This window comes from Vipera ursinii (genome assembly GCF_947247035.1).
Source record: "Vipera ursinii genome assembly, chromosome: 3".
Taxonomy (NCBI): Eukaryota; Metazoa; Chordata; class Lepidosauria; order Squamata; family Viperidae; genus Vipera; species Vipera ursinii.
Window position 1 is genome coordinate 55,188,994 of NC_139516.1, and position 19,641 is coordinate 55,208,634.

A 19,641-nucleotide genomic window follows, 5' to 3' on the forward strand; every position below is an offset into this window, starting at 1 on the left:
GTGAATAGTTTGTTCATCTTGTTTATTTCACATATAAAAATTAGTCAATTGACTAAAGAGGCCATAAACTTCATGAACCGATGCTCTTTTTGATTTTCATTCAGTGCTTCAATGGCCTCTTTATTATAATTTTCTATAGCAAGATCCTTGCTTATTCTATGATCCTTACTTCTGGATTTTAGTCCACATGAAATTCATTATGAAGCCCTATAACCAAATTTTGGTCAAATTGTTTCATTAAGCCTTTTGTTTGTTTGTTTGTTTGTTTAGCATATTTATATAGCTGCCCAAATGTGATCTTACAAGGTGTATGCCATCTTCTGCAAGAAATCTGCCATGTACGTAGCAAAAACCATGGATACCAGAAACTAAATCTTTCCTGTTACCACCGCTTCCATAGCCATTCACTTGCAATATGCTTGAGATGGAAAGTTTAATACCAAAACTTAAAACTGCAGTTTATGTACAAATAAATGTTGGGCTGAAAACAAGGGTGCAGCTAAGAAGTCCGAAGGCCTGAATATTTAAGCTATTTATTCTGTAAATATGGCTGCCTGAGAAAATAATGTGATACATAGTGGTGTTGATAAGATATTTCATTTACCGCTAAATAGAAACTCTTTAAATTGTTTGGAGAACAGTAGGCTTTCCTACAGTACCCCCAAGTGTTACACGCATATCACAATTTCTAACTGAAATATAGGCATGCTGACTTCAGATCACATCAGAAATGTCTTCACTTCTATGCACGAAAACCAACTTTTTAAACAGCAGGAGGATTGTAAAAGTGAAAAGATGATAATATTGGAATAGTAGCTGATGTGAGCCAGATAGAATGTTATTTTTTTTAAAAAAAAATGGACAGCCAAAGATTAGTCTTTGTTTAATCATGAAGCTTTTCTGGATGAAAACAACAAGCCTCGTTCAGTCTACACTATCTCAAAGGATAAAATACAAAAAAATTATGCTGCCTCAAATTTATTCAAGAAAGAATAGAATACAAAACAAATAACTCCTTGGTTGAGGGGAAAAAGGTATTCCCTGGACTCAGTTTTCCCTTGACACGGCCTCTTATCCCCACAGTCTGTGTGCTCCATTTTTGAAAAATCTGTGAAGACTCTTCTCGATGATTTTGCACCCATGGTACCTCAACTGTGTGAGATGCTGGGACAGATGTATAGCACTATTCCTCAGGCGTCTGCTATTGACCTCACCAGGCAGGTAGGTTTTTTAGCACATTAATCTCTGGTAAATACTAAATTCAGAAAGGAAACTAATACTTGTTGAGCAGTTTTTCTGCCGTCTGCTGCCCTTGGCTTTTCCTTTGATAAAAGAATTTTACAAAAATGAAATATTTTTCTCTGTTAGCTCATAGCAAATGGATTGTTTGTGTCTGTATGGACAAAACAGTTGAAAAACTGCAATGTCCCTGAACTATATAATTTCTCGCTTCCTTCGGTATGTTAATACTAAAGCTTTTGCTGATACTTAAATAATTAGTTGGTCCAACTATGAGTAAGTGGGGGGGGGGAGTTGGAAAAAAGTTGGTTTAGGAATGCGAAATAGAATGGAGAATATCATAACTGTTCAATTTCTGTGTTCTCTTATATCCTCAGCTAGTTCACATTTTTGCCCATGAGCCTGCCCACTTCCCACCGATCAAGGCACTCTTTCTACTTGTCACATCAGTTACATTAACACTCTTTCAGCAAGGTATGTATCTCTTGGAACCCCCATTCCTGTGAAGCAGTTGCATTGGTAACAGTTCTTTGTAAGTGAAAATGTTCAGATTAGCCTGTAGGATTGCAGATAGTCACAGTTCCCATGCTAATAGGAACAGATAATAGGCCCTGCTGAGTGAACTCCAGTGGGGTTTAGACATTATATCCTGAGTAATGAGAATCAAATTTATTAGCTTGTTTCTCCCTGAATATGTGCCCTTTGGTTGTCAGATTCTCAATTTTAGTAGAAAGTCGAGTTAGTAGTCTTGTTCGCATAATGGTTGGCTTTGAATAAGACCTGCTATGGAGTGTGTTGCTGTTTAGTTCAGCATAACCAGAACAGTCGGTTGTACTCACATCTCTCTGTTCCTGTGGCCCAGTTTGTTTTGAAAGTTCTGCACCACAACTCCCCTGTCCTTCTGCTTACAGGTTTTCTCTCAGAGCTCTGCTGATTTCCTAGCAAGTGTTGGGTTTGCCTTTTGCTTCTGCGGAACTGCCATACTGCCATTAAGTTGTCCCTAATTGAAGGGATAAGCTTAGACTATGTAAATAACTCCAATAAAACCAACATGCAGTAGCACGGTTATTAGGGTATCTGGTCCCATCCCCTCCCTGGTGGTCGGTTAGAACTTGGAACTTGGAATCGGTATTTGAGTGATCACCTATTAATGCCTGGTTTCATTAGGCAGAACTGTGGCATCAACACAGAGGAAGATTGAGTCTCATGGTGCATGATGCTGCAAAGAAGAGAGGTTATCAGCAGCCACGCTGGTCTTTCCCTGTTAAAAATATTGCCAAGTTTCATACTTCCCAGTCAAGTGAACGTTTTGACAAGCGTGAAAGGAACATAGTGTGTTGGGATGGCCATTAGAGTTCAAATGGATTCTAGAACTTTTATTCACTCACATCAATATTGGATTTGTCAGTATACTCTAGAATTATTTTCAGGGACCAAGTTTTTTTTAAAGATAAGTATCCAGTGCAAATATGCGAGTTCTCTAAAAGAAGTTGGTGTCCAGTTAGTCCCTGTTTCTCTTTTTCTTCCCTGCTAGGATGCGGTCAGTTTCCCCTTCTTATCCCTGGTGCTTGGCAGGGGAATCCGGGCGACATGCCTATTCCTTTGCACTTTCTTTCTGTTCTTGGGTTTCCAAGCTCCATGATTTTTGTATGTTTTGTTTCTTTAACTTGCTTCAAGCTGCTCATGTGCCTGCCCTCTCCAGCCCACCCTGTTGCACCCTCCCCCCACCCCAACCCTTCCCTTACTCCTGTTTTCACTTGTAAATTCTTTCTGTATCACATAACTATATGATGTTAAGTTGCTGTTTGTATGATTTTTCTCTTCAGTTACATCTTTATTATATTTTTAGGGCCCAGGGATCATCCTGATATTGTTGATTCATTTATGCAACTCCTGGCACAGGTGTGTTTTAGTTTCTTATTCATTCACTTTCTGTTCTCTCTCTTTCTCTTTTTTAATTCAATTTAAACCTATTTTAGCTTTCTGTTGACAACGTTTTTCCTTTTAGTTGAATATCGAGTTTCTCATCTGTTTCCGTGGAAGTTGAAAACAAAACATTATCCCTTTCCCTAGGTATAAGTTTGTCCCTTCTTCTCTACGTAGAAATGCAACAAGACTTCTAGATTGGATTTGGGTCAGGTCATGTGCTGTGACCTGAAACAGGAGGAACCTTTGGAAAATGGCGAATGCAGTTCAAAAACTTTAAAAATCCATTTTGTATATGTTTGGACGTTTTGGCTCTACTGATTCTGAGCTCTTAACAAATCCAGAATCTCCAGTTGTTGGGTAGAACTCAGTGATATGGTGGGTTACCTCTAAACTCCTAGGAGAGAAACCTGATCTAATGTGAGTAACAGGAAATAACAAACTCGATTTGTCTTAAGTGCTTTCAAAGTCTTTTGGTGCTCCATCCTTCTTCACTCTTGTTGAGATTTCCTAGGTTGGGTGTTGTTGTTCCCCCCTCCACCCCCAGATCATGAATTTTCATGCCATCTTGTCTCAATCGTTGTTGTAATGATGTAATGTACAATGCAGTGAGCAGTGAGGTACTGCTGGGATAATTCAGCTTGGGAATAAGTGGACTGTGAACTGCTTTTGGCTTGGATGAGCAATACCTTTACTGGAAATCAGCTGCAGCACTACAAATCAATGACGCAGGGAAGGGCATGATCTTTGATATCATCTGGTTCACCTGACTACAGCAAGATGCTCTCCTCCTGGCTCTGATTCATTCTTTTGCTCGATAAGTTATTTGTAGGCTGTGATGTGGAAAGCGTTTTAGCACCCAGCACCCCCTTGTGACAGATTTTAAAGCTTGCAGCCATAATGCAAATACATCTCACATTTTTTTTTGTTTCTGCAAAACTAAAGATCTCAGAAAACTATGAATTTTAACAATACTTTAAGAATCAGGGTGTCACCTTCTTAAAAATGCTTTTTCTTCACCTGGTTGAGGAGGTATTATCTGCTCGTTTGCATTTAAGCACAAACAGTGAAATCAGCTGATAGTCTGTACATGTAACCCTATGATGACTCTGTTCTTGGCATAGGTTTGAAAGAATATTGTTGTCTTGGGAGATACTGAGGGCTTAACCCCAACAGACTAAGAGAAATAAATAAATAAATAAACCTTTATTGTCAAAGTACAACATGTGTACATTGAGATTAGCTGAGCCTACCCCCGTGCTCTCTCCCCCCAACACACAGTGACAACAAACCCTCCATCCCACCACACTATGTGAACCAACTACACCACACACCGGCCTCCCAAGTCAATTCTGCATAAGATTATGTCCCATTTAAAAGCCTAACAGCCCACGGATAAAAGCTATTTTTCAGCCTGTTGGTACGGCTGGCTATATTCCTATATCTCCTACCGGATGGTAGGAGAGTAAAGAGATACCGTCCAGGGTGTGAGTCATCCCTGAGAATCTTCCTCACTCTTCCAAGGCAACGAGCCCTGGTAATGTCATCCAGTGGTGTCAGGGGACAGCCCACAATGTCTTGTGCTGTGCTCACTACCCTCTGTAATACTTTCCTATCCGCGGCTGTCAGACCAGCATACCAAACCACAATACCATACGAGAGGACACTCTCTATGGTAGACCGGTAAAAGAGGGTCATTAGCTGTTGTTCTACCCTGTTCTTCCGCAAGATCCTAAGAAAGTGAAGCCTCTGTTGGGCCTTTCTAGCCACCTGGGTTGTGTTAACTTTCCAGGTCAGATCTTCACAGAGGTAGACTCCCAGAAATTTAAAGGAGAAAACTCTCTCTACACAGTCCTCCCCAATGTAAAGTGGGGCAGGTTCCTCCTTTTTTCTCCGGAAGTCTAACACCATCTCTTTCGTCTTGCCGATGTTTAGGTGCAAGTTGTTGTTACTACACCATATGGATAGTTTTTGTACCTCAACCAATCAATTCAAATATGCAGGGTAGGTGCATATCTCGCCTTGGCTCCACTCTCCAGTCAAACCCTGTTCTGCACATGTACACGCATGTGCGCACATGTGCATACATTTTTTGCGGCTCCCAGTTTTTCCTTTTGGGAGGGAACCGGTTCCGAGTGGCTCTTTCACTGTTTCAGGTTGCTGACCCCTGGTCTAGGGGAAAGCAATAGGAAAAAAAACCCTACCTAGTCCAATTTCACCAACGGAGAGTCTCACAGTATCTCAGAACTGTTTCAGCTAAGCAGAGAACAACTCCAGAATCTTAATATTCAGGCTGCCTCTACCTACATCCTGCCACAAGATGTAACAAGAAGCTCCTTAAAAGCAAAAATGATAGGGGCTGAAGAAAATGGGATCTCAAAGTTTCAAAATATTGTTTTCTGAAACTAAGAATTCTAGGAGAGATGATGATTTCAGGGCTTTTCAACCGGTGGTACGCGTACCACTGGTAGTACTTTAGCACCTGGCAGGTGGTAGGCGAACCCTAGTCAAGGGTAATGGAGGGAGCAAGCTCAAGCGGAACTGCACAGGCCTGGAGGAGATCAGCTGGAGCTGCAGGGTTCAGCAGAAGCCCCAGGATCTGTGCGCTTGGCTACATGCTGATTGGAGCTTCTGGCACACCCAGAAGAGAAAAGGAGGAGGAGGGCAGAGAGAGGAGTACCTATAAAAGGAGCAGGTTTTGGCGGGAGAGGGAGAGAAAAAAAAAACCGAGAAAGAGAGAGAAGAGGCTTTTGTTAGCAAAACTGGTGAGGAGAGAGAGAGCGGCCTTTGCGAGCAAAGTGTGTGTGTGTGTGTGTGAAAGAGAGAGAGAGGCTTGTGAGCAAAGAGTGAGTAAGTGAGCGAGCAAGTGAGAGGCTTTTGCAAGCAAAGAGTGAGTGAGAGAACGCGAGCGAGCCAGAGGCTTTTATGAGCAAAGTGTGAGTGAGAGAGCGAGTGAGAGGCTTTTGCAAGCAAAGAGTGAGTGAGTGAGAGAGTAAGCGAGAGGCTTTTGCCATACAAAGGGTGAGACGGGGGGGCTTTTGTGAGCACAGGGTGAGAGAAAAAGGGAAAAGTGAGGGGGACAAGGGAAAATGGAAAGGCATTGACTTCTACTTCCTGTTGCAGTACAAGAAAGCATTAACATTGAACCTAATTTCTTGTTATTCCATAATATTATAAACTAACCATTTCTCTAACAACAAATGAATTTAACCAGTAAAGATCCAAATCCTTCCCCACTTTTTTTAGTCATCAAGTTTTTGACACCTTGCTAAGCACTGGTATTGTCACGAATATTGTCGTGTCCTAAAAGTGGTACAATCTGTGAAAAGCTTGAAAAGGCCTGGATTATTTAACTAGATCTATGTTGAAAAGTTTTAAAATTCGAATGGATTGAGCTCTTATTCCATACTATAGTATTTGTATTGTATTGTATCAACATATGCGTTTCCTCCCCCATTGTCTTACTATCTGAGTACAGTTTTTAGCACTAGAAAATTTATGAGACACTGACATTAGAAAAAGATTTATTGGGTTTTGTTGACATAGTTACTGTAGTACTGCTTACTATTGCTCACTAGTTTGTTTCAGCACTAACGAAAGATACATATAGTCCTCAATTTATGATCACAGTTGAGCTCAAAATTTCTGTTGCTAAGTGAGATGTTTGTTAGGTGAGTTTTGACCCATTTTATGAGCCTTCTTGCCACAGTTGTTAAGAGAATCACTGCAATTATTAAGGTAGTAGCACGGTTGTTAAGTGAATCTGGCCCTTTCCGTTGATTTTACTTGTCAGACAGTCGCAAAAGATTATCACATGACCCCGGGACACCCCAACCATCATAAATATGAACCAGTTGCCAAGCGTTTGGATTCTGATCATATGACTACAGGAATGATGCAATGTGTGAAAAATGTGAAAAATGGTCATAAGTCACTTTTTTCAGTGATGTAACTTTGAACAGTCATTAAACGAATGGTTGTAAGTCAAGGACTGCTGTACATTGGTGTACTACATTCTACAATTCAGAGCCTTTGGTATACCTGTCTTCTTCTGTTCTGGGGCCCAATGCCTTCTTTATGTCCCTTATGCTTTTCATAGCGGAAATAACAATTTCTGTAATCATATGCTTATCATCCCGATGCTAAATAACGAATAAAGGTATTCAGTGAGTGTACAGACAATATTTAACAATAATTTTATAGAGAGCCTTTGGAAGCTAATTTGCTTCAGCTCTAATACAGTATGACCATGCTTTTTGAAAGTCTGTCTTTCTGTCTGTTCTGGCAATTTTTCAAGTATCCACTTTTCCCAAGAAGGTGTAGAGCAGGAGTCCTGAAACTCTGGGCTGCAGCCCACTAGTGGGCTGTGAGCTATTTGCAACCAGGCCATGGAAATGGCGCATGCACATACATTCCTAGTTGTGCAAGCAGTGGGTGAACTTGTGCGAGTGCGCTCCATTTGCATGAGCAGCCAGCGCGTGTGCACACCACTTGCGCAAATGGAACTGCATGTGCTTGCCAGCTGCTCATGTGGAAACACCCCCCTCCCTGCCACCGGTTCACAAAGCCAGAAAGGATGGGGGACTGTGGTGTAGAGCACTAAATCAATATAAGTAATCAAATCTTTGGTTTCTCTAACAGTCATTGTATGTATTTTTTCCTAGATTATACTGTATATCATGTCCTGCTGCAGTATAGAAGATACTGATTTTTCCATAGCAACATTTATTGGTATCAAAAAGGAAAAAAAGAACAAAGCATATTATAGGGGTCCTCCCTCATCCTAGTCAGCAACATTTCATGATAGCTTTATTCGCTGCCTGTTTTAGAGAGGACTCTTCAGCAGAATTGATTGCATATCAGCTGTTCTTTTGCTGGCTAATTCAATTTACAATGCCTATAACACATTATTCTAGACTCCCAGATTTAACTTCGTAGGATATCAATCAATCTGCAGAATAGACATTTCATTCTGAATAAGTCATAAGACATCAATAAGATTCTAACAAAAAACAGATTCCTTCAAAGACCGGGAAGTTATTAAACAGCATATCAGGCTTCTTTAAGAAATCCTTTAAAAATGCATGTGGAGTAGATTCTTTTCATGTCTGCATAGTGGTTTTGATTGTGCCCTTGAAGAAACCAGATTAATAAAGTCTAGTAAGGTGCCTGCATTTTCTTGCAAAAATTCATTCCTGCATACAAATAAAAGCAACATTTCAATTTTGTTCAGATAATTTTATGTTATAGTGGAAATAAATGTGAGACTAGATTCTCACTTAGTGCATCATGAGATAACTTACATTCCTGTAACTCTCCATACAGCTTAAATATCTGATAATTTCTTGAAGAAAACAGATTAAGTAATTATTAACTTTATGCTTTGTCTTCTGATCTGGCAGATCTACACGTGAGCTCAAAAGGACAATAAATAAAATACATTTACCAGTCAGTAGATAAAAATCTCCATCTTCCAAGCAGTTTGATAAAAATTGTTTGGGTCACAAACTTAAATGTATCAATGGAATCTGACAGATTGCCCCGTGAAAAACACTAAAATATATATGACATAAATGAAAGAACCCTACAAATATTTAGGATGACTGATGTTTTATATTTGTGTCACATGAAGTAGGACTTTAATTGGTGATGTAAGTGAAACAGACTGGAGAAATATGAAAAAGTGTTATTCGTTTTATTTATGTATTTATTATCAATCTAAGTATATTATAAAAAATTCTGAAAGTATTAATCATCTATGTTTTTGAATTATAGATGAGATTTTTAAGAATGGTTTAAGTTAAAAAAGCATTTCCTGGAATTTGATGACTCTCTAAAACAGGCAAGAATATACTGTAATAAGAACACATTAAACCTTTCTTATATTTTTTTATAGTCTGTTTATGGACAAAACACCTAATTTAACAAGCCTGTTTTTTACACTGTTTTTTACACTCTACTGTTTTTTACATGCTGTTTTTTACACTCTACACCAGAGGTCCCCAACCTTTTGGGCATCAGGTACCGGTTCCATGGAGAAAGGTTTTTTGTGGACTGGAGGGGGTGTGGTTTTGTGTGCTGCCTGCATCTTGCAGATTGTTTGCACAGACTGGTTTCTGGCATGCCGTGGACTGGTGCCGGTCATGGACCGGGAGTTGGGGACCCCTGCTCTACTCAGCTAGTGGCCCCTTTTCAAGCATGTTCTCTTAAGTCACATTAAATTAAAATACCCTGGGTAGATTGCCTTACTAGCCCAGGAGAACATTTGATCTATTTGCAGTGAAAACTTCTGGCATGAATTTCATTAGAAGCCATCATTGGGAGATTGAAATGTTTATACCTAGCAGAATTGTCAGTTCTCTAGAATAAAGAGATTGACAAACTAATTTTATTGCCTTTCCAACCAACTGAACTAGAATACTGTTTTCTTTTACGACCTTGTAATCCCTTGTATCGGGGTGGAGTTGGGGGCGACTGAATGCATTTACTGGCTGGATGCCCTTCCTGATGCCTATGCAAAGCTCACAGCAGATATTTTCTCTTTGCATCCAGAGAGAAAAATATCTGTCGCTACCCAGGATGGAACTCACAAAGCTCCACCTCTAGGCCACCATACTGTTCTGAACTAGAATACGGTATTGGAATATAATTAACCACAACTCTCTTTTCATTAGTCCCAATTTAAAGATAATCCAATAAGGCTGATTTGCCTTAGGATTTATTAATATTATTAATATTAAATTAAATGATGATCCTAAGTTTGATATGATTGGCAGTTGGTTCTCCTGAAATTGGGAAGCTGTATCAACTTTAATTATTCAAAACAGAGTAGGCAACCAGGTACCTCTCTAATCTTCTGACTTCTAATTTTCATAGATATTTACTGTTGGCCATAGGGGTGGCTTAAAAATATCTGGAATACAAAAGGTTGCATACATACATACTTAAAATATCAAAACTTTAAATCACAAGTCCTTCAAATAGGCTTCTACATCTTAGTTTGGACATACAATTATATATATATATATATTTAATTTCAAGGGCAGTTCAGATAAAGAATTAATCTAAAAGTGTAAAATGTTAAGAACCAGCAAAGAACTTTCTGGACAAACTTATACTAGTCATTCCCTCTGAGCCCTAGGAAGAAGGTAACAACAAACAATTTCTGAATTTCTGCCTACAAAACTGTAAGGGCTTTCCATGTAGCTGCCAGGAGTGAAGACTGAGTTGAAGGCCAATAAAAAACATGTCTGGTGATGTAATTTCATGAAACTTATTTGGTGTTCATAGAAATTAACTGTTTTACCATTTTGCTTGTTTTTCTTTGAATATAAAAATTTACAAGAGTATATTGTGACAGAGATGTATTTCATTCTCTATTTGGCATAGCTTTCTGTGTTGTAAGGGCCAGATATGATTCAACATACTTACTTTTCATTTAACGTTGCTATAAGATATGTATGTATGTATGAATGTATGTAAGGGACGCGGTGGCTCAGTGGGTTAGGACGCTGAACTTGTCGATCGGAAGGTCGGCAGTTTGGCGGGTCGAATCCCGAGTGCCGCGTAGCAGAGTGAGCGCCTGTTACTCGTCCCAGCTTCTGCCAACCTAGCAGTTCGAAAGCACGTAAAAATGCAAGTAGACAAATAGGGACCACTCCGGTGGGAAGGTAACAGCGTTCCGTGCGCCTTTGGCGTCTAGTCATGCTGGCCACATGACCACGGAGACGTCCTCGGACAAGCGCTGGCTCTTCGGCTATGAAACGGAGATGAGCACCGGCCCCTAGAGTCGGAAACGACTAGCACGCATGTGCGGGGGAACCTTTACCTTTACCTATGAATGTATGTATAAAAACTTGTGTGCATATGGTAAGAAAGCAGACTTTTTCTAGTAAAGTAATGGCACAATATACTGTTGAAATTCATAAAACTTTTAAAATAGTTTTAGCAATGTAAAATTGTTACAAAGTCTATAAGTTAACACCAAGGAGGTTAAAAGAATGCTTAAAACAAATGAGAGTAAAATAGTTTGTTTCTTTCATCAGGAAAAGGAACATGACTAATCTGATTGCTTTTGTTTGTAAGTGAAATAAAGAGAGCAAGAAGAATAGAACACAAAGGTATAAAAAAACAAGTCATTGCAGTTAAAAATATTATCTTAGAAATCCAATTGCTGTTCATTGTGCAACAGCATTTGTAGTATTTAAATGATAGAAAACCTGCCTAACAACGTGGTTAGACCAGGGCTTTTCAACTGGTGGTACGCGTACCACTGGTGGTACACAAGCACCTGGCTGGTGGTACACGGCATCGCCTTCCTCCCCCCCGCCTCCCCCCTGCCCCTTCCCAGCTTACTTGCTGCCGGAAAACATGCTGCTGCAGAAACCTACCATGCCGTGCGAAGAGCGTAGGCGCAGAGTGAGGCCCCACCCTCCCCTGGGACTCATTGTGCAGCAACCATGTTGTCCTTCCCCCAGAAGCTAGTGCGAGCCTGAAGGGGACAGAGCCATCCACTCCCTCGGCAGGTAGGTGTTTGCGTCCACTCGCGTCCATCTTCTTCCCCCCCCCGTAAGCTTGCGATACCCCTCAAGGCCCTCACACTGCCTCCCTCCCGGGGCTCAAAAGATTTCCCCCTCTCCTCTTCCCGATGTGCAATGCAAAGGGGAAAGCAAAGCAGCCAGACGGTGCGCACCCTACCCGAGGATTCCTCCTGTGGCAGCAGGTGGGAATCGAGGCCCACATTTGTTTTCCTGATGCGCACCATGGCAGGTGAAGGCAACAGAACGCGGGGGTGGAGGGAAAAACGCGCCCGACTCCCTCCCCCCACACATTGTTGGCAACTCCGTACAGCTGGCCCTGACCTCCGCCAACTGGAGCCCATTGGCGGAGGTCAGGGCCAGCCGTATGGAATCGCCAGCTGATCCGTATGGCCAGCCCTGACCTCCGCAAGTGGAAAGCGAGGGAGATTGCCAGGAGCGCAAATCGGTGCATGCTGAAAAACGCCAATCTTGCACTGCTGCAGTCTCCCTTGCTCGGTTTCAGCTTGCCTTGCTGCAAGAGAAAGCAAGCTGAAACCGAGCGAGGGAGATTGCAGCAGCGCGGGATCGGCCGAATCGCGTTCCTGGCAATCTCCCTCGCTCAGTTTCAGCTTGCTTTCTGCAAGAGAAAGCTGGGCCGGAGCGCTGCCTCTGCGGGTGCTGCTCTAGCGTGGAGAGGGAGCAGCTGGTCCCCATTCAGCCCGCCAGCCCTGGGAGAGCCTCGCGCGAGCGGCTCGCCGGCCGCTGAATCCTGGCTTTTGAGCAGGAGCGGCCTTGCCCTGCTTGCCCTTAGTTGGCGCTGGGAACAGCCACCGCCACCTGCCCCGCTTTTTGCAAGCCCTGCTATGCTGCCGCCGCAGGTTTCCAGCAGCGGGAGGCTCTGGGACGGCCTGTCGGGGCTGCTCCAGCGGGCCGCTTCTGCGGCAGTGGGGCATGCTGGTGCCCTGCACTGCGCTGTGCTCCACTGTGGGGGCCACTCTGGGAAAGGTGGAAGTGCAGCTGTAGTCCGGGACAGTCAACCGCTCCGAGCCCTGTCTGGCCAGCTTTGTGCCTCTGTCCCCCAAGAGGAGCTGGTTGTGAGTTGCTAGCGTGCGCTTCCCTGAGTGCGCCTCAGCCCCGGATCTCCCCCCCACCCAGGACTTCGGCCCTGTCTGCAGAAGGCGAGCGGGGTGAAGGGTGCTTTGGTGCATCTTCCATCCCTCCCGTGTGAAGGGCGCCTTCTTGCCCCGCGGTCCACAGCAGCATTGTTGGTGTTCGTGCATTGACTCTGAGCGAATACGAGGTGTTGCTGTTGCTGTTGCAATGGGAGGGAGGGAAGGAGGAAAGGACAAAGAGGGAGGGAAGGAAGAAAGGAAGGAAAGAAGGAAGAGACAATGGGAGAGAGGGAGGGAGAGAGAGAGGGAGAGAAAAAGAGAGAGAAAGAGAGAGGGAGAGAGAAGGAGAAAAATAGGGAGGGAGAAAAAGAAATAGAGGGAGAGAGAAATAAAGGGAGAGAGGAAGGGAGAGAGAAGGAGAAAGAAAGGGAGAGAAAGAGAAATAGAGAGAGGGAAAGAGGGAGAGAGAGAAGGAGAAAGAGGGAGGGAAATTGGGAGAGAGAGAAAGGGAGAAAGAGGGAAAGAGAAATAGAGGGAGAGAAAGAGAGAAAGAGGGAGAGAAAGAAAGAGGGAGGGGGAGAAAGGGAGAGAGAGAAATTAAATTAGTAACATGATTGTTAAGTGAATCTGGTTTCCCCACTAACTTTGCTTGTCAGAAGGTTGCAAAAGGCGATCACATGGGCCTGGAACAATGTGACCATCATAAATATGAATTGATTGCCAAGCATCCGAATGTAAATCACATGACCCTGGGGATGCTGCAACGGTCATAAGTGTGAAAAATGGTCATAAGTCACTTTTTTCAGTGCCGTCGTAACTTTGAACAGTCACTAAGTGAATTGTTGTAAGTCGAGGACTGCCTGTACTTTATCTTTTTTCCCCTTTTTTTTTTTTGGTCAAGTTTTTAACACCTTGCTGAGCGACTGGTGGTACTCGGACATTGTCTTGTCCTAAAAGTGGTACAATGGATGAAAAGGTTGAAAAGCCCTGGGTTACACAACAGATCCATTTGTACTACAGATAGAAATGCAATAGTTACTCAGGCACAGGAGTTGGAGCTGTTGTCCATGGTGCTGAAAGATTCGTTGCTGTTAAAGGTATCTTGAAAATCCTGTTGTTCTGCATCATAGAAGAGACCTACTATTTGTAACGTTTTAGTGATCGCTATACTTCAGTTGTATAGAATTTGATTAGGTGATAACGGAATTTGTTATTTGGCTAAAGCTTTGTGCTTAGGAATGTCATGATAACTCAGACTTCAGGACAAAAGTACAGGAACTAGGAATTGCAATCCATACTGCGGATAGACTATGCGTTGTTCTTGTTTCTACTTTCTGTGGTATCGTAATATGTTTCTAGGCAGATGTAGCTATAAAAAAGTAAACCTAAATACTTGGTATCTAATTAATCCTCATCCTGGTTATCTAGAGTGGATTTTCTATTCCTGGGTATATCATTATTTGTAACAAAGTAGGAATACTAGAAAGCTGTTTTCCAGATAATAATTAAATTTCATGTTTCTTCAGAGGCTCCTCCTTACCTGGACCCCTGTGCTCTTGAATTATAAAGACACATTCATCTTATAATAATTTCCCTTTTTCCCCATACCTGGGTTACTGTGTTTTATAGCTGATGGCCAGGTAAGTTGCACATGCAAGCCTTTGCCAATGGTTCCTGTGTGGCAATTGCTTGTCCATGGCTTGCCAGAGCTGTGTTTATTGTCTGTGTATATATGTGTACCTTGCAGGCACTCAAACGGAAACCTGATTTGTTCATGTGTAGCAGCCTGGATGTCAAAGCAGTATTCCATTGTGGTGAGTAGGCAAGTGCTTTAGGGAGAAAAGCTTACTTTTTTTTTTTGACTTACCCAAAAAATCTGTAATCACGCAAACTGAATATTTATTGCTTCCTTCTAGCTGTGATCTCTCTGAAGTTTCCTGAAGCACCAACTGTCAAAGCTGCCTGTGGCTTTTTTGTGAGTATTTGTCTTTGGTAGAGTAGATCCATCCTTGGCTAGTGGCACCATAGAACCATAATATGAAAAGCAGTTGTACTGGGACAGAGTAGCAGAAGATTCAGACTGAAGAGTGAGAGCCTCTCCCAAACTGAACGAAAGGACTTGCTTTCGCTATTACTTCTTGGGGATATCTCTTTTTATGTACTTAATGTTTGTATTAAGGCTTGTAAATAAAATGGCAATCTCCCCATTATACTGTATTTATTTAAATTCCGTCTATAGGAGAGGGATATTTCCTGTTTGAAATTTGTGGTTTTTGTTCTGATATTTTGTCCACTTAGACCTTTTTCTCCATTTATTTGTTATAGACTGAATTACTGCCACGCTGTGGGGAGATTGCACCTGTGGGACAAGTGGTACATGAGAATGGCAAAATGTTGCTACAAGCTGTAATTGAGGTAAGCAGCGTGTCTTTCACAATCTGGGAACAGTGAAAAAGGATAATTGGGAAACATGCTGCTCACACATAAGATGCATTTACTCCAGTTAGTTTTATTAATTCAGTTTCCATGTTATCAGAACATTTACAGGATTATCTGCAGCATGATTCTGTCCATGGTTACATTCACATAAATTCCACTAAAGTAAGTGGAGCTTATTTCCAAGTATGTGTGCATAGGATTGAAATCTGTTTAAGGCTGGGGCCTTAAATATTCCGAAGCACTCAGCCTGGCCTTTGGTGCAATCTACTGGCATCTTCATCTGACATAATGTAAAGCTCACCCTGCAGTACAGTCTTTTGCAAGATTTGACTGGATTTGCTCGATCCTTGCAGGGTATAGGTGGCCAAGCTTCACGAAATTTGATGGATCATTTTGCTGAGATTCTTTTTGCCCTCAACAAGCATTGCTTCAGCTACCTGAGTGTGTGGATCAAGGAAGTGATGCAGCAGGATGGCTTTCCATCAACCCGTGTCAGCCCTGAGCAAAAGGACATTTTTAGCCAACAAATTCTCAGGTAAGTTTCTTCTTGGCATATTTACAGAGAGACAGAATTGTGGAATAATTCATTTGAGTAGGCTCTATAAATATTATTCCATGCATTCTATCTAGCGCTTAGTTCTTTGAATCCTCAACAGCTTTATCCTAAATTCTCTTTTAGTAAATTGTTCAGTTGAAGTCCAGATGATGAAAACCTTAATTAGCCCGATACATCTAAGTCTCTGAAGAATAATTCACTTAATTCATATTTTATAAAAGAAACAGCACTTATAGTATATTACTTTAATATACTAAAAGTGTACAAGTTATTTGTATAAAGTTCAATAGAAAAAATGGTACACAGAAAATTTATTTTCTCTCCTTTTTCTGTCTTCTATAGCCTATGGGGCTACACTTGTAGGCAAACCAGCTGGAGTGCATGTTTTTTTTTCCTTTGGGGTGTCCCACCACTTTTCCAAAGTGAAAAGCTACTGGTTAGCTAAGATCAGACAGACCCCTCAAAAGTGACCCAGCTTAACTGTTCCTGTTTATGCTTCACACTATATGCCTGCAAATAAGCCTGCTCTGGAGCCAGATGACATCACTAGAATGGTGGCTTGCATTCTGTTAATATTTTGTGTCCAAGAGCAGAAGGCTTCAATTCTTCAGTCTAATTTTCATTGCTCCTTGTAGAGGGTGTGTGTGTAATAATCCCTCCTGAAGTATTTGCTGAAAGGCTATAGGAGATTGGGGTTCCACCATGTTGGCCCTTCTTAATATCTCGATTCTACCCACTTAAGCAGAGAACTCAGAAAGACATTATGTAATACCTTTGCTTGAATATGAATACCCTCCAGACATTATAGATTCTGCTTTATCAGGATCTGTGGCTATAAATATTATTTGCATTTTTTTAATGCACATAGAACTTGTGAACGAAAGCAAATATACGTGTCCCAGGAGGTTTATTCTTCTGAGCTTTTGGCCTTGTGCTGTAGCTCCTCTAGAGGGAACTTCTCTTTACTGGAATGTGCACGTTCCGGTAGAAAAAAAGTTCCCTGAGGATGGGCTTCAGTATGAGTCCAAAACCTCAGAAGACTAAACCCCTGGTCCCGGTGACTGACCCAGATTGGATCTTTCACATAGAACTTGCTTCAAGATCTCCCTGCTCTATGCAGGCATGGGTCTGGGGTTAAAAGAATAGAAGCCAGCACACATGACAAATCTGTGGACTAGACTAACGTGTATAGTTCTGTCCTGTATTTTTTAATCCACATTTGTACCTAAAAAAAAGTTCCAGTGAGTATGGCAACAAGAGTAACTTGTTTGGAGCGTATCCAGGGCTTTTTTTGTCATAGAACGCTCAGAACGGAGTTCCGGCACCTTTTTTGGATGGAACCTTGTAGGGTAGGCAAGGCAGGTTGTATGACATGTGTGAGTTCCGGCACCTTTTTCTTTTACAAAAAAAGCACTGAGCGTATCTAAATGGACTGCTCCATCTGTTGGTTCTTTATTGGCAAGTCCTGAAACTTTACAGTCTATCATCTTTTAGTGTTACATGCTGATATTTCATCATCCCTCCTTTGTGTTAGCAGAGAGCGTGTGAACAAACGACGCGTGAAGGAGATGGTAAAGGAGTTCACGTTACTTTGTCGAGGACTGCATGGTACTGAATACACAGCAGACTACTGAGGAGACCGGTGTGGCAAAAGACTGCAGCATGAACAGATATGCCATCTGTTTTATGCCATCGCCTGAAGCTGCTACCAAATTAGCTGATAGAATTGTATAACTTTACAATTAACCTACCCTGGTTGCTCCTCTCAAGAACAAGCTGTTTCCAAATCCCTTCTGCATATTCAAAGCTAACAGGCTCAAGGACGTCGAGCAGAGGTTGGAGCAGAGCTGGATGGTCCCCTGCCAGTCGCAGGACTAGTGTACCAATTGCCACTTTCCCCCTTGGCACACTCCTGTAGAAATGTCTGTGATATTGTCTATTTCTAAAGAGTCTACCTTTTACTTGCATGAGGAAGCTTGTGTCTGATTGAAGTGAAGGTCCTCCTGCCTTGAATTACACTAAGGCTACTTCTAAGCTGCTGTGGTTGGTCTAGTACTGGGGAAGCGGCATACTTTAGGGGCAATATGGGCAGGGATGGAGTACAGTTGTAGCAGAGGCAGTTACAAGAATATGATCTGCCCTAGCGCGATTGGTGCAATAAATAATACTAAGAGTCCAACAAGGTATCACAAAGAGGCAACACCATCTTTTTTTGGCTGTGACATTCCTCGGAGTGCTGGCAAGTATGCTATATTACCTCTTTAAATGTTGTTGCTGCTGCTGCCTCTGCACATTCTGCAGAACATCGTCTTATAATACATTAGCCTGTTCACAGATATGAGTAAGTGATTGTGAGTGTCTAGGTCTGCTGCAGGGAAAAGAGTTGCAGCTGCCTTCATGAATGGTTTGAAAACCCTTTGCGTTATCTCTGCTGCTGACAATTGATATGTACAGTGGATCTGGGTTGCAACAGAGCTGTAAAGCTGGAATGAAGACAGAAGAATTTTTTCATATAGGAAATTCTTGACATCATAAAGATTGGGGATTAATTAAGGTAAACCACTTTACAACCTAGATCTATTTCAGTGGCAATATATTCATGCAACTATGGGCGTAGTTTAACCAGATTTGATACAGACTCCTAACTCAGGTTTCCTGCTGATCTTTTTCCTATGCCTAGCACTGGGTAGGTTGAAGTTCATTCACACAAAATCATCTTTGCTATATTAATGAAACTTAAAAACATTTATCCCCTATTACCTAAAGAACAATATCTAAATATCAGTGTGAAAAGTACAAGGAATTTATGTAGACTTGGCAGATGTTTCTGCATAAAAGCACAAAAAGCACGTTTTGGGAAAGAAAAACTGTTATGGGATGATGTAATAGGAAATTAATTGAACATCTAAGTTCTTATATAAAATAAGCATGGTAACAGAGTTAATTCTGCACACCATGATATATCAACTATGTTGTAAAGTGGGAAGAGATTGAAGAACCCATCCTGGAAGAAATCATGCTTGTGGAAAGACCATATTTTTAGGAGACTCTTTTTACTACTGATAGGGGCTAAATTAGTGTTTTGGTGGTATCTGAATAATCGTGGACTCATCCGATCCAAAGCTCTTCCTCTAACCAGTGGAAGTATTTTTCTGCCTATTGGAAATTCATCTTTAAAATGGTTCACTAGAGCAAAAATATGTGTGGTATGGAAAAACCACATTTGAGGTAACATGGCTTTGGAAGTGAAGACTCATGTACTATTTAATTCCCTCCCCACTTCTTTAAAAAGGATTGTTCTCTAATGCAGACTTCTACATCAAATCTTGAAAATGGGATGTTCTAACTTCTATTACAGTTCTTCAGTGAAAGAATTGTTCTAACATAAGCAGATGTTTTTATTCTGAGTCTTGGAAGCAAAGTGCAAATCCTGTGCAAGTAATTTCTGCTTTCAAGGGCAGGAAGAATGAATCCTTGTGGTCTTTTCCCCCCTTTCTGGCATGGCATGACTATAGATAAGTAATATACTACAAAGAATGATTCATTTCTGAACATGGAGAAGAAACAGATTTTTGAGGAAGAAGACTTGGTGAACAAATGATGAATTCCATTTCCATATCCAAACTTAGCTTCATAACAGCTATACTGTGTGCCTTGTGGTGGGGTTTATAGACTATAGCCTACCTGGTTGTTCAGCATTGTTGCTTTCTTAGCTATGTCAGCCTTTCAGTCTACAACACAAAGAAATTTTATGATCTAGATGAACATGAGACATTGAACAGGTGCCTGAAAAATTGAGAAGCACAGAATACACATGCACATTGAAATCTACCTTGAACAGAACCAGCCT

General features: G+C 41.5%; 1 protein-coding gene across 2 annotated transcripts in view; it reads left to right on the plus strand.

The window, feature by feature from the left end:
• IPO13 (importin 13) overlaps nucleotides 1-19,530 on the plus strand; it is a 72,916-nt gene extending 53,386 nt beyond the window's left edge. The window contains exons 13-20 of one of the 2 annotated variants that reach the window (XM_083358448.1): nucleotides 1,084-1,221; nucleotides 1,617-1,713; nucleotides 3,089-3,141; nucleotides 14,544-14,610; nucleotides 14,713-14,771; nucleotides 15,122-15,211; nucleotides 15,589-15,770; nucleotides 17,326-19,530. In XM_083358448.1, the coding sequence (XP_083214574.1) occupies nucleotides 1,084-1,221; nucleotides 1,617-1,713; nucleotides 3,089-3,141; nucleotides 14,544-14,610; nucleotides 14,713-14,771; nucleotides 15,122-15,211; nucleotides 15,589-15,770; nucleotides 17,326-17,425 (786 nt within the window). In that variant the 3' untranslated portion in view covers nucleotides 17,426-19,530. The remainder of the gene's footprint in view (nucleotides 1-1,083; nucleotides 1,222-1,616; nucleotides 1,714-3,088; nucleotides 3,142-14,543; nucleotides 14,611-14,712; nucleotides 14,772-15,121; nucleotides 15,212-15,588; nucleotides 15,771-17,325) is intronic. The other variant, XM_083358449.1, reaches the window with a different exon arrangement.
• Nucleotides 19,531-19,641: the final 111 nt, after the last annotated feature.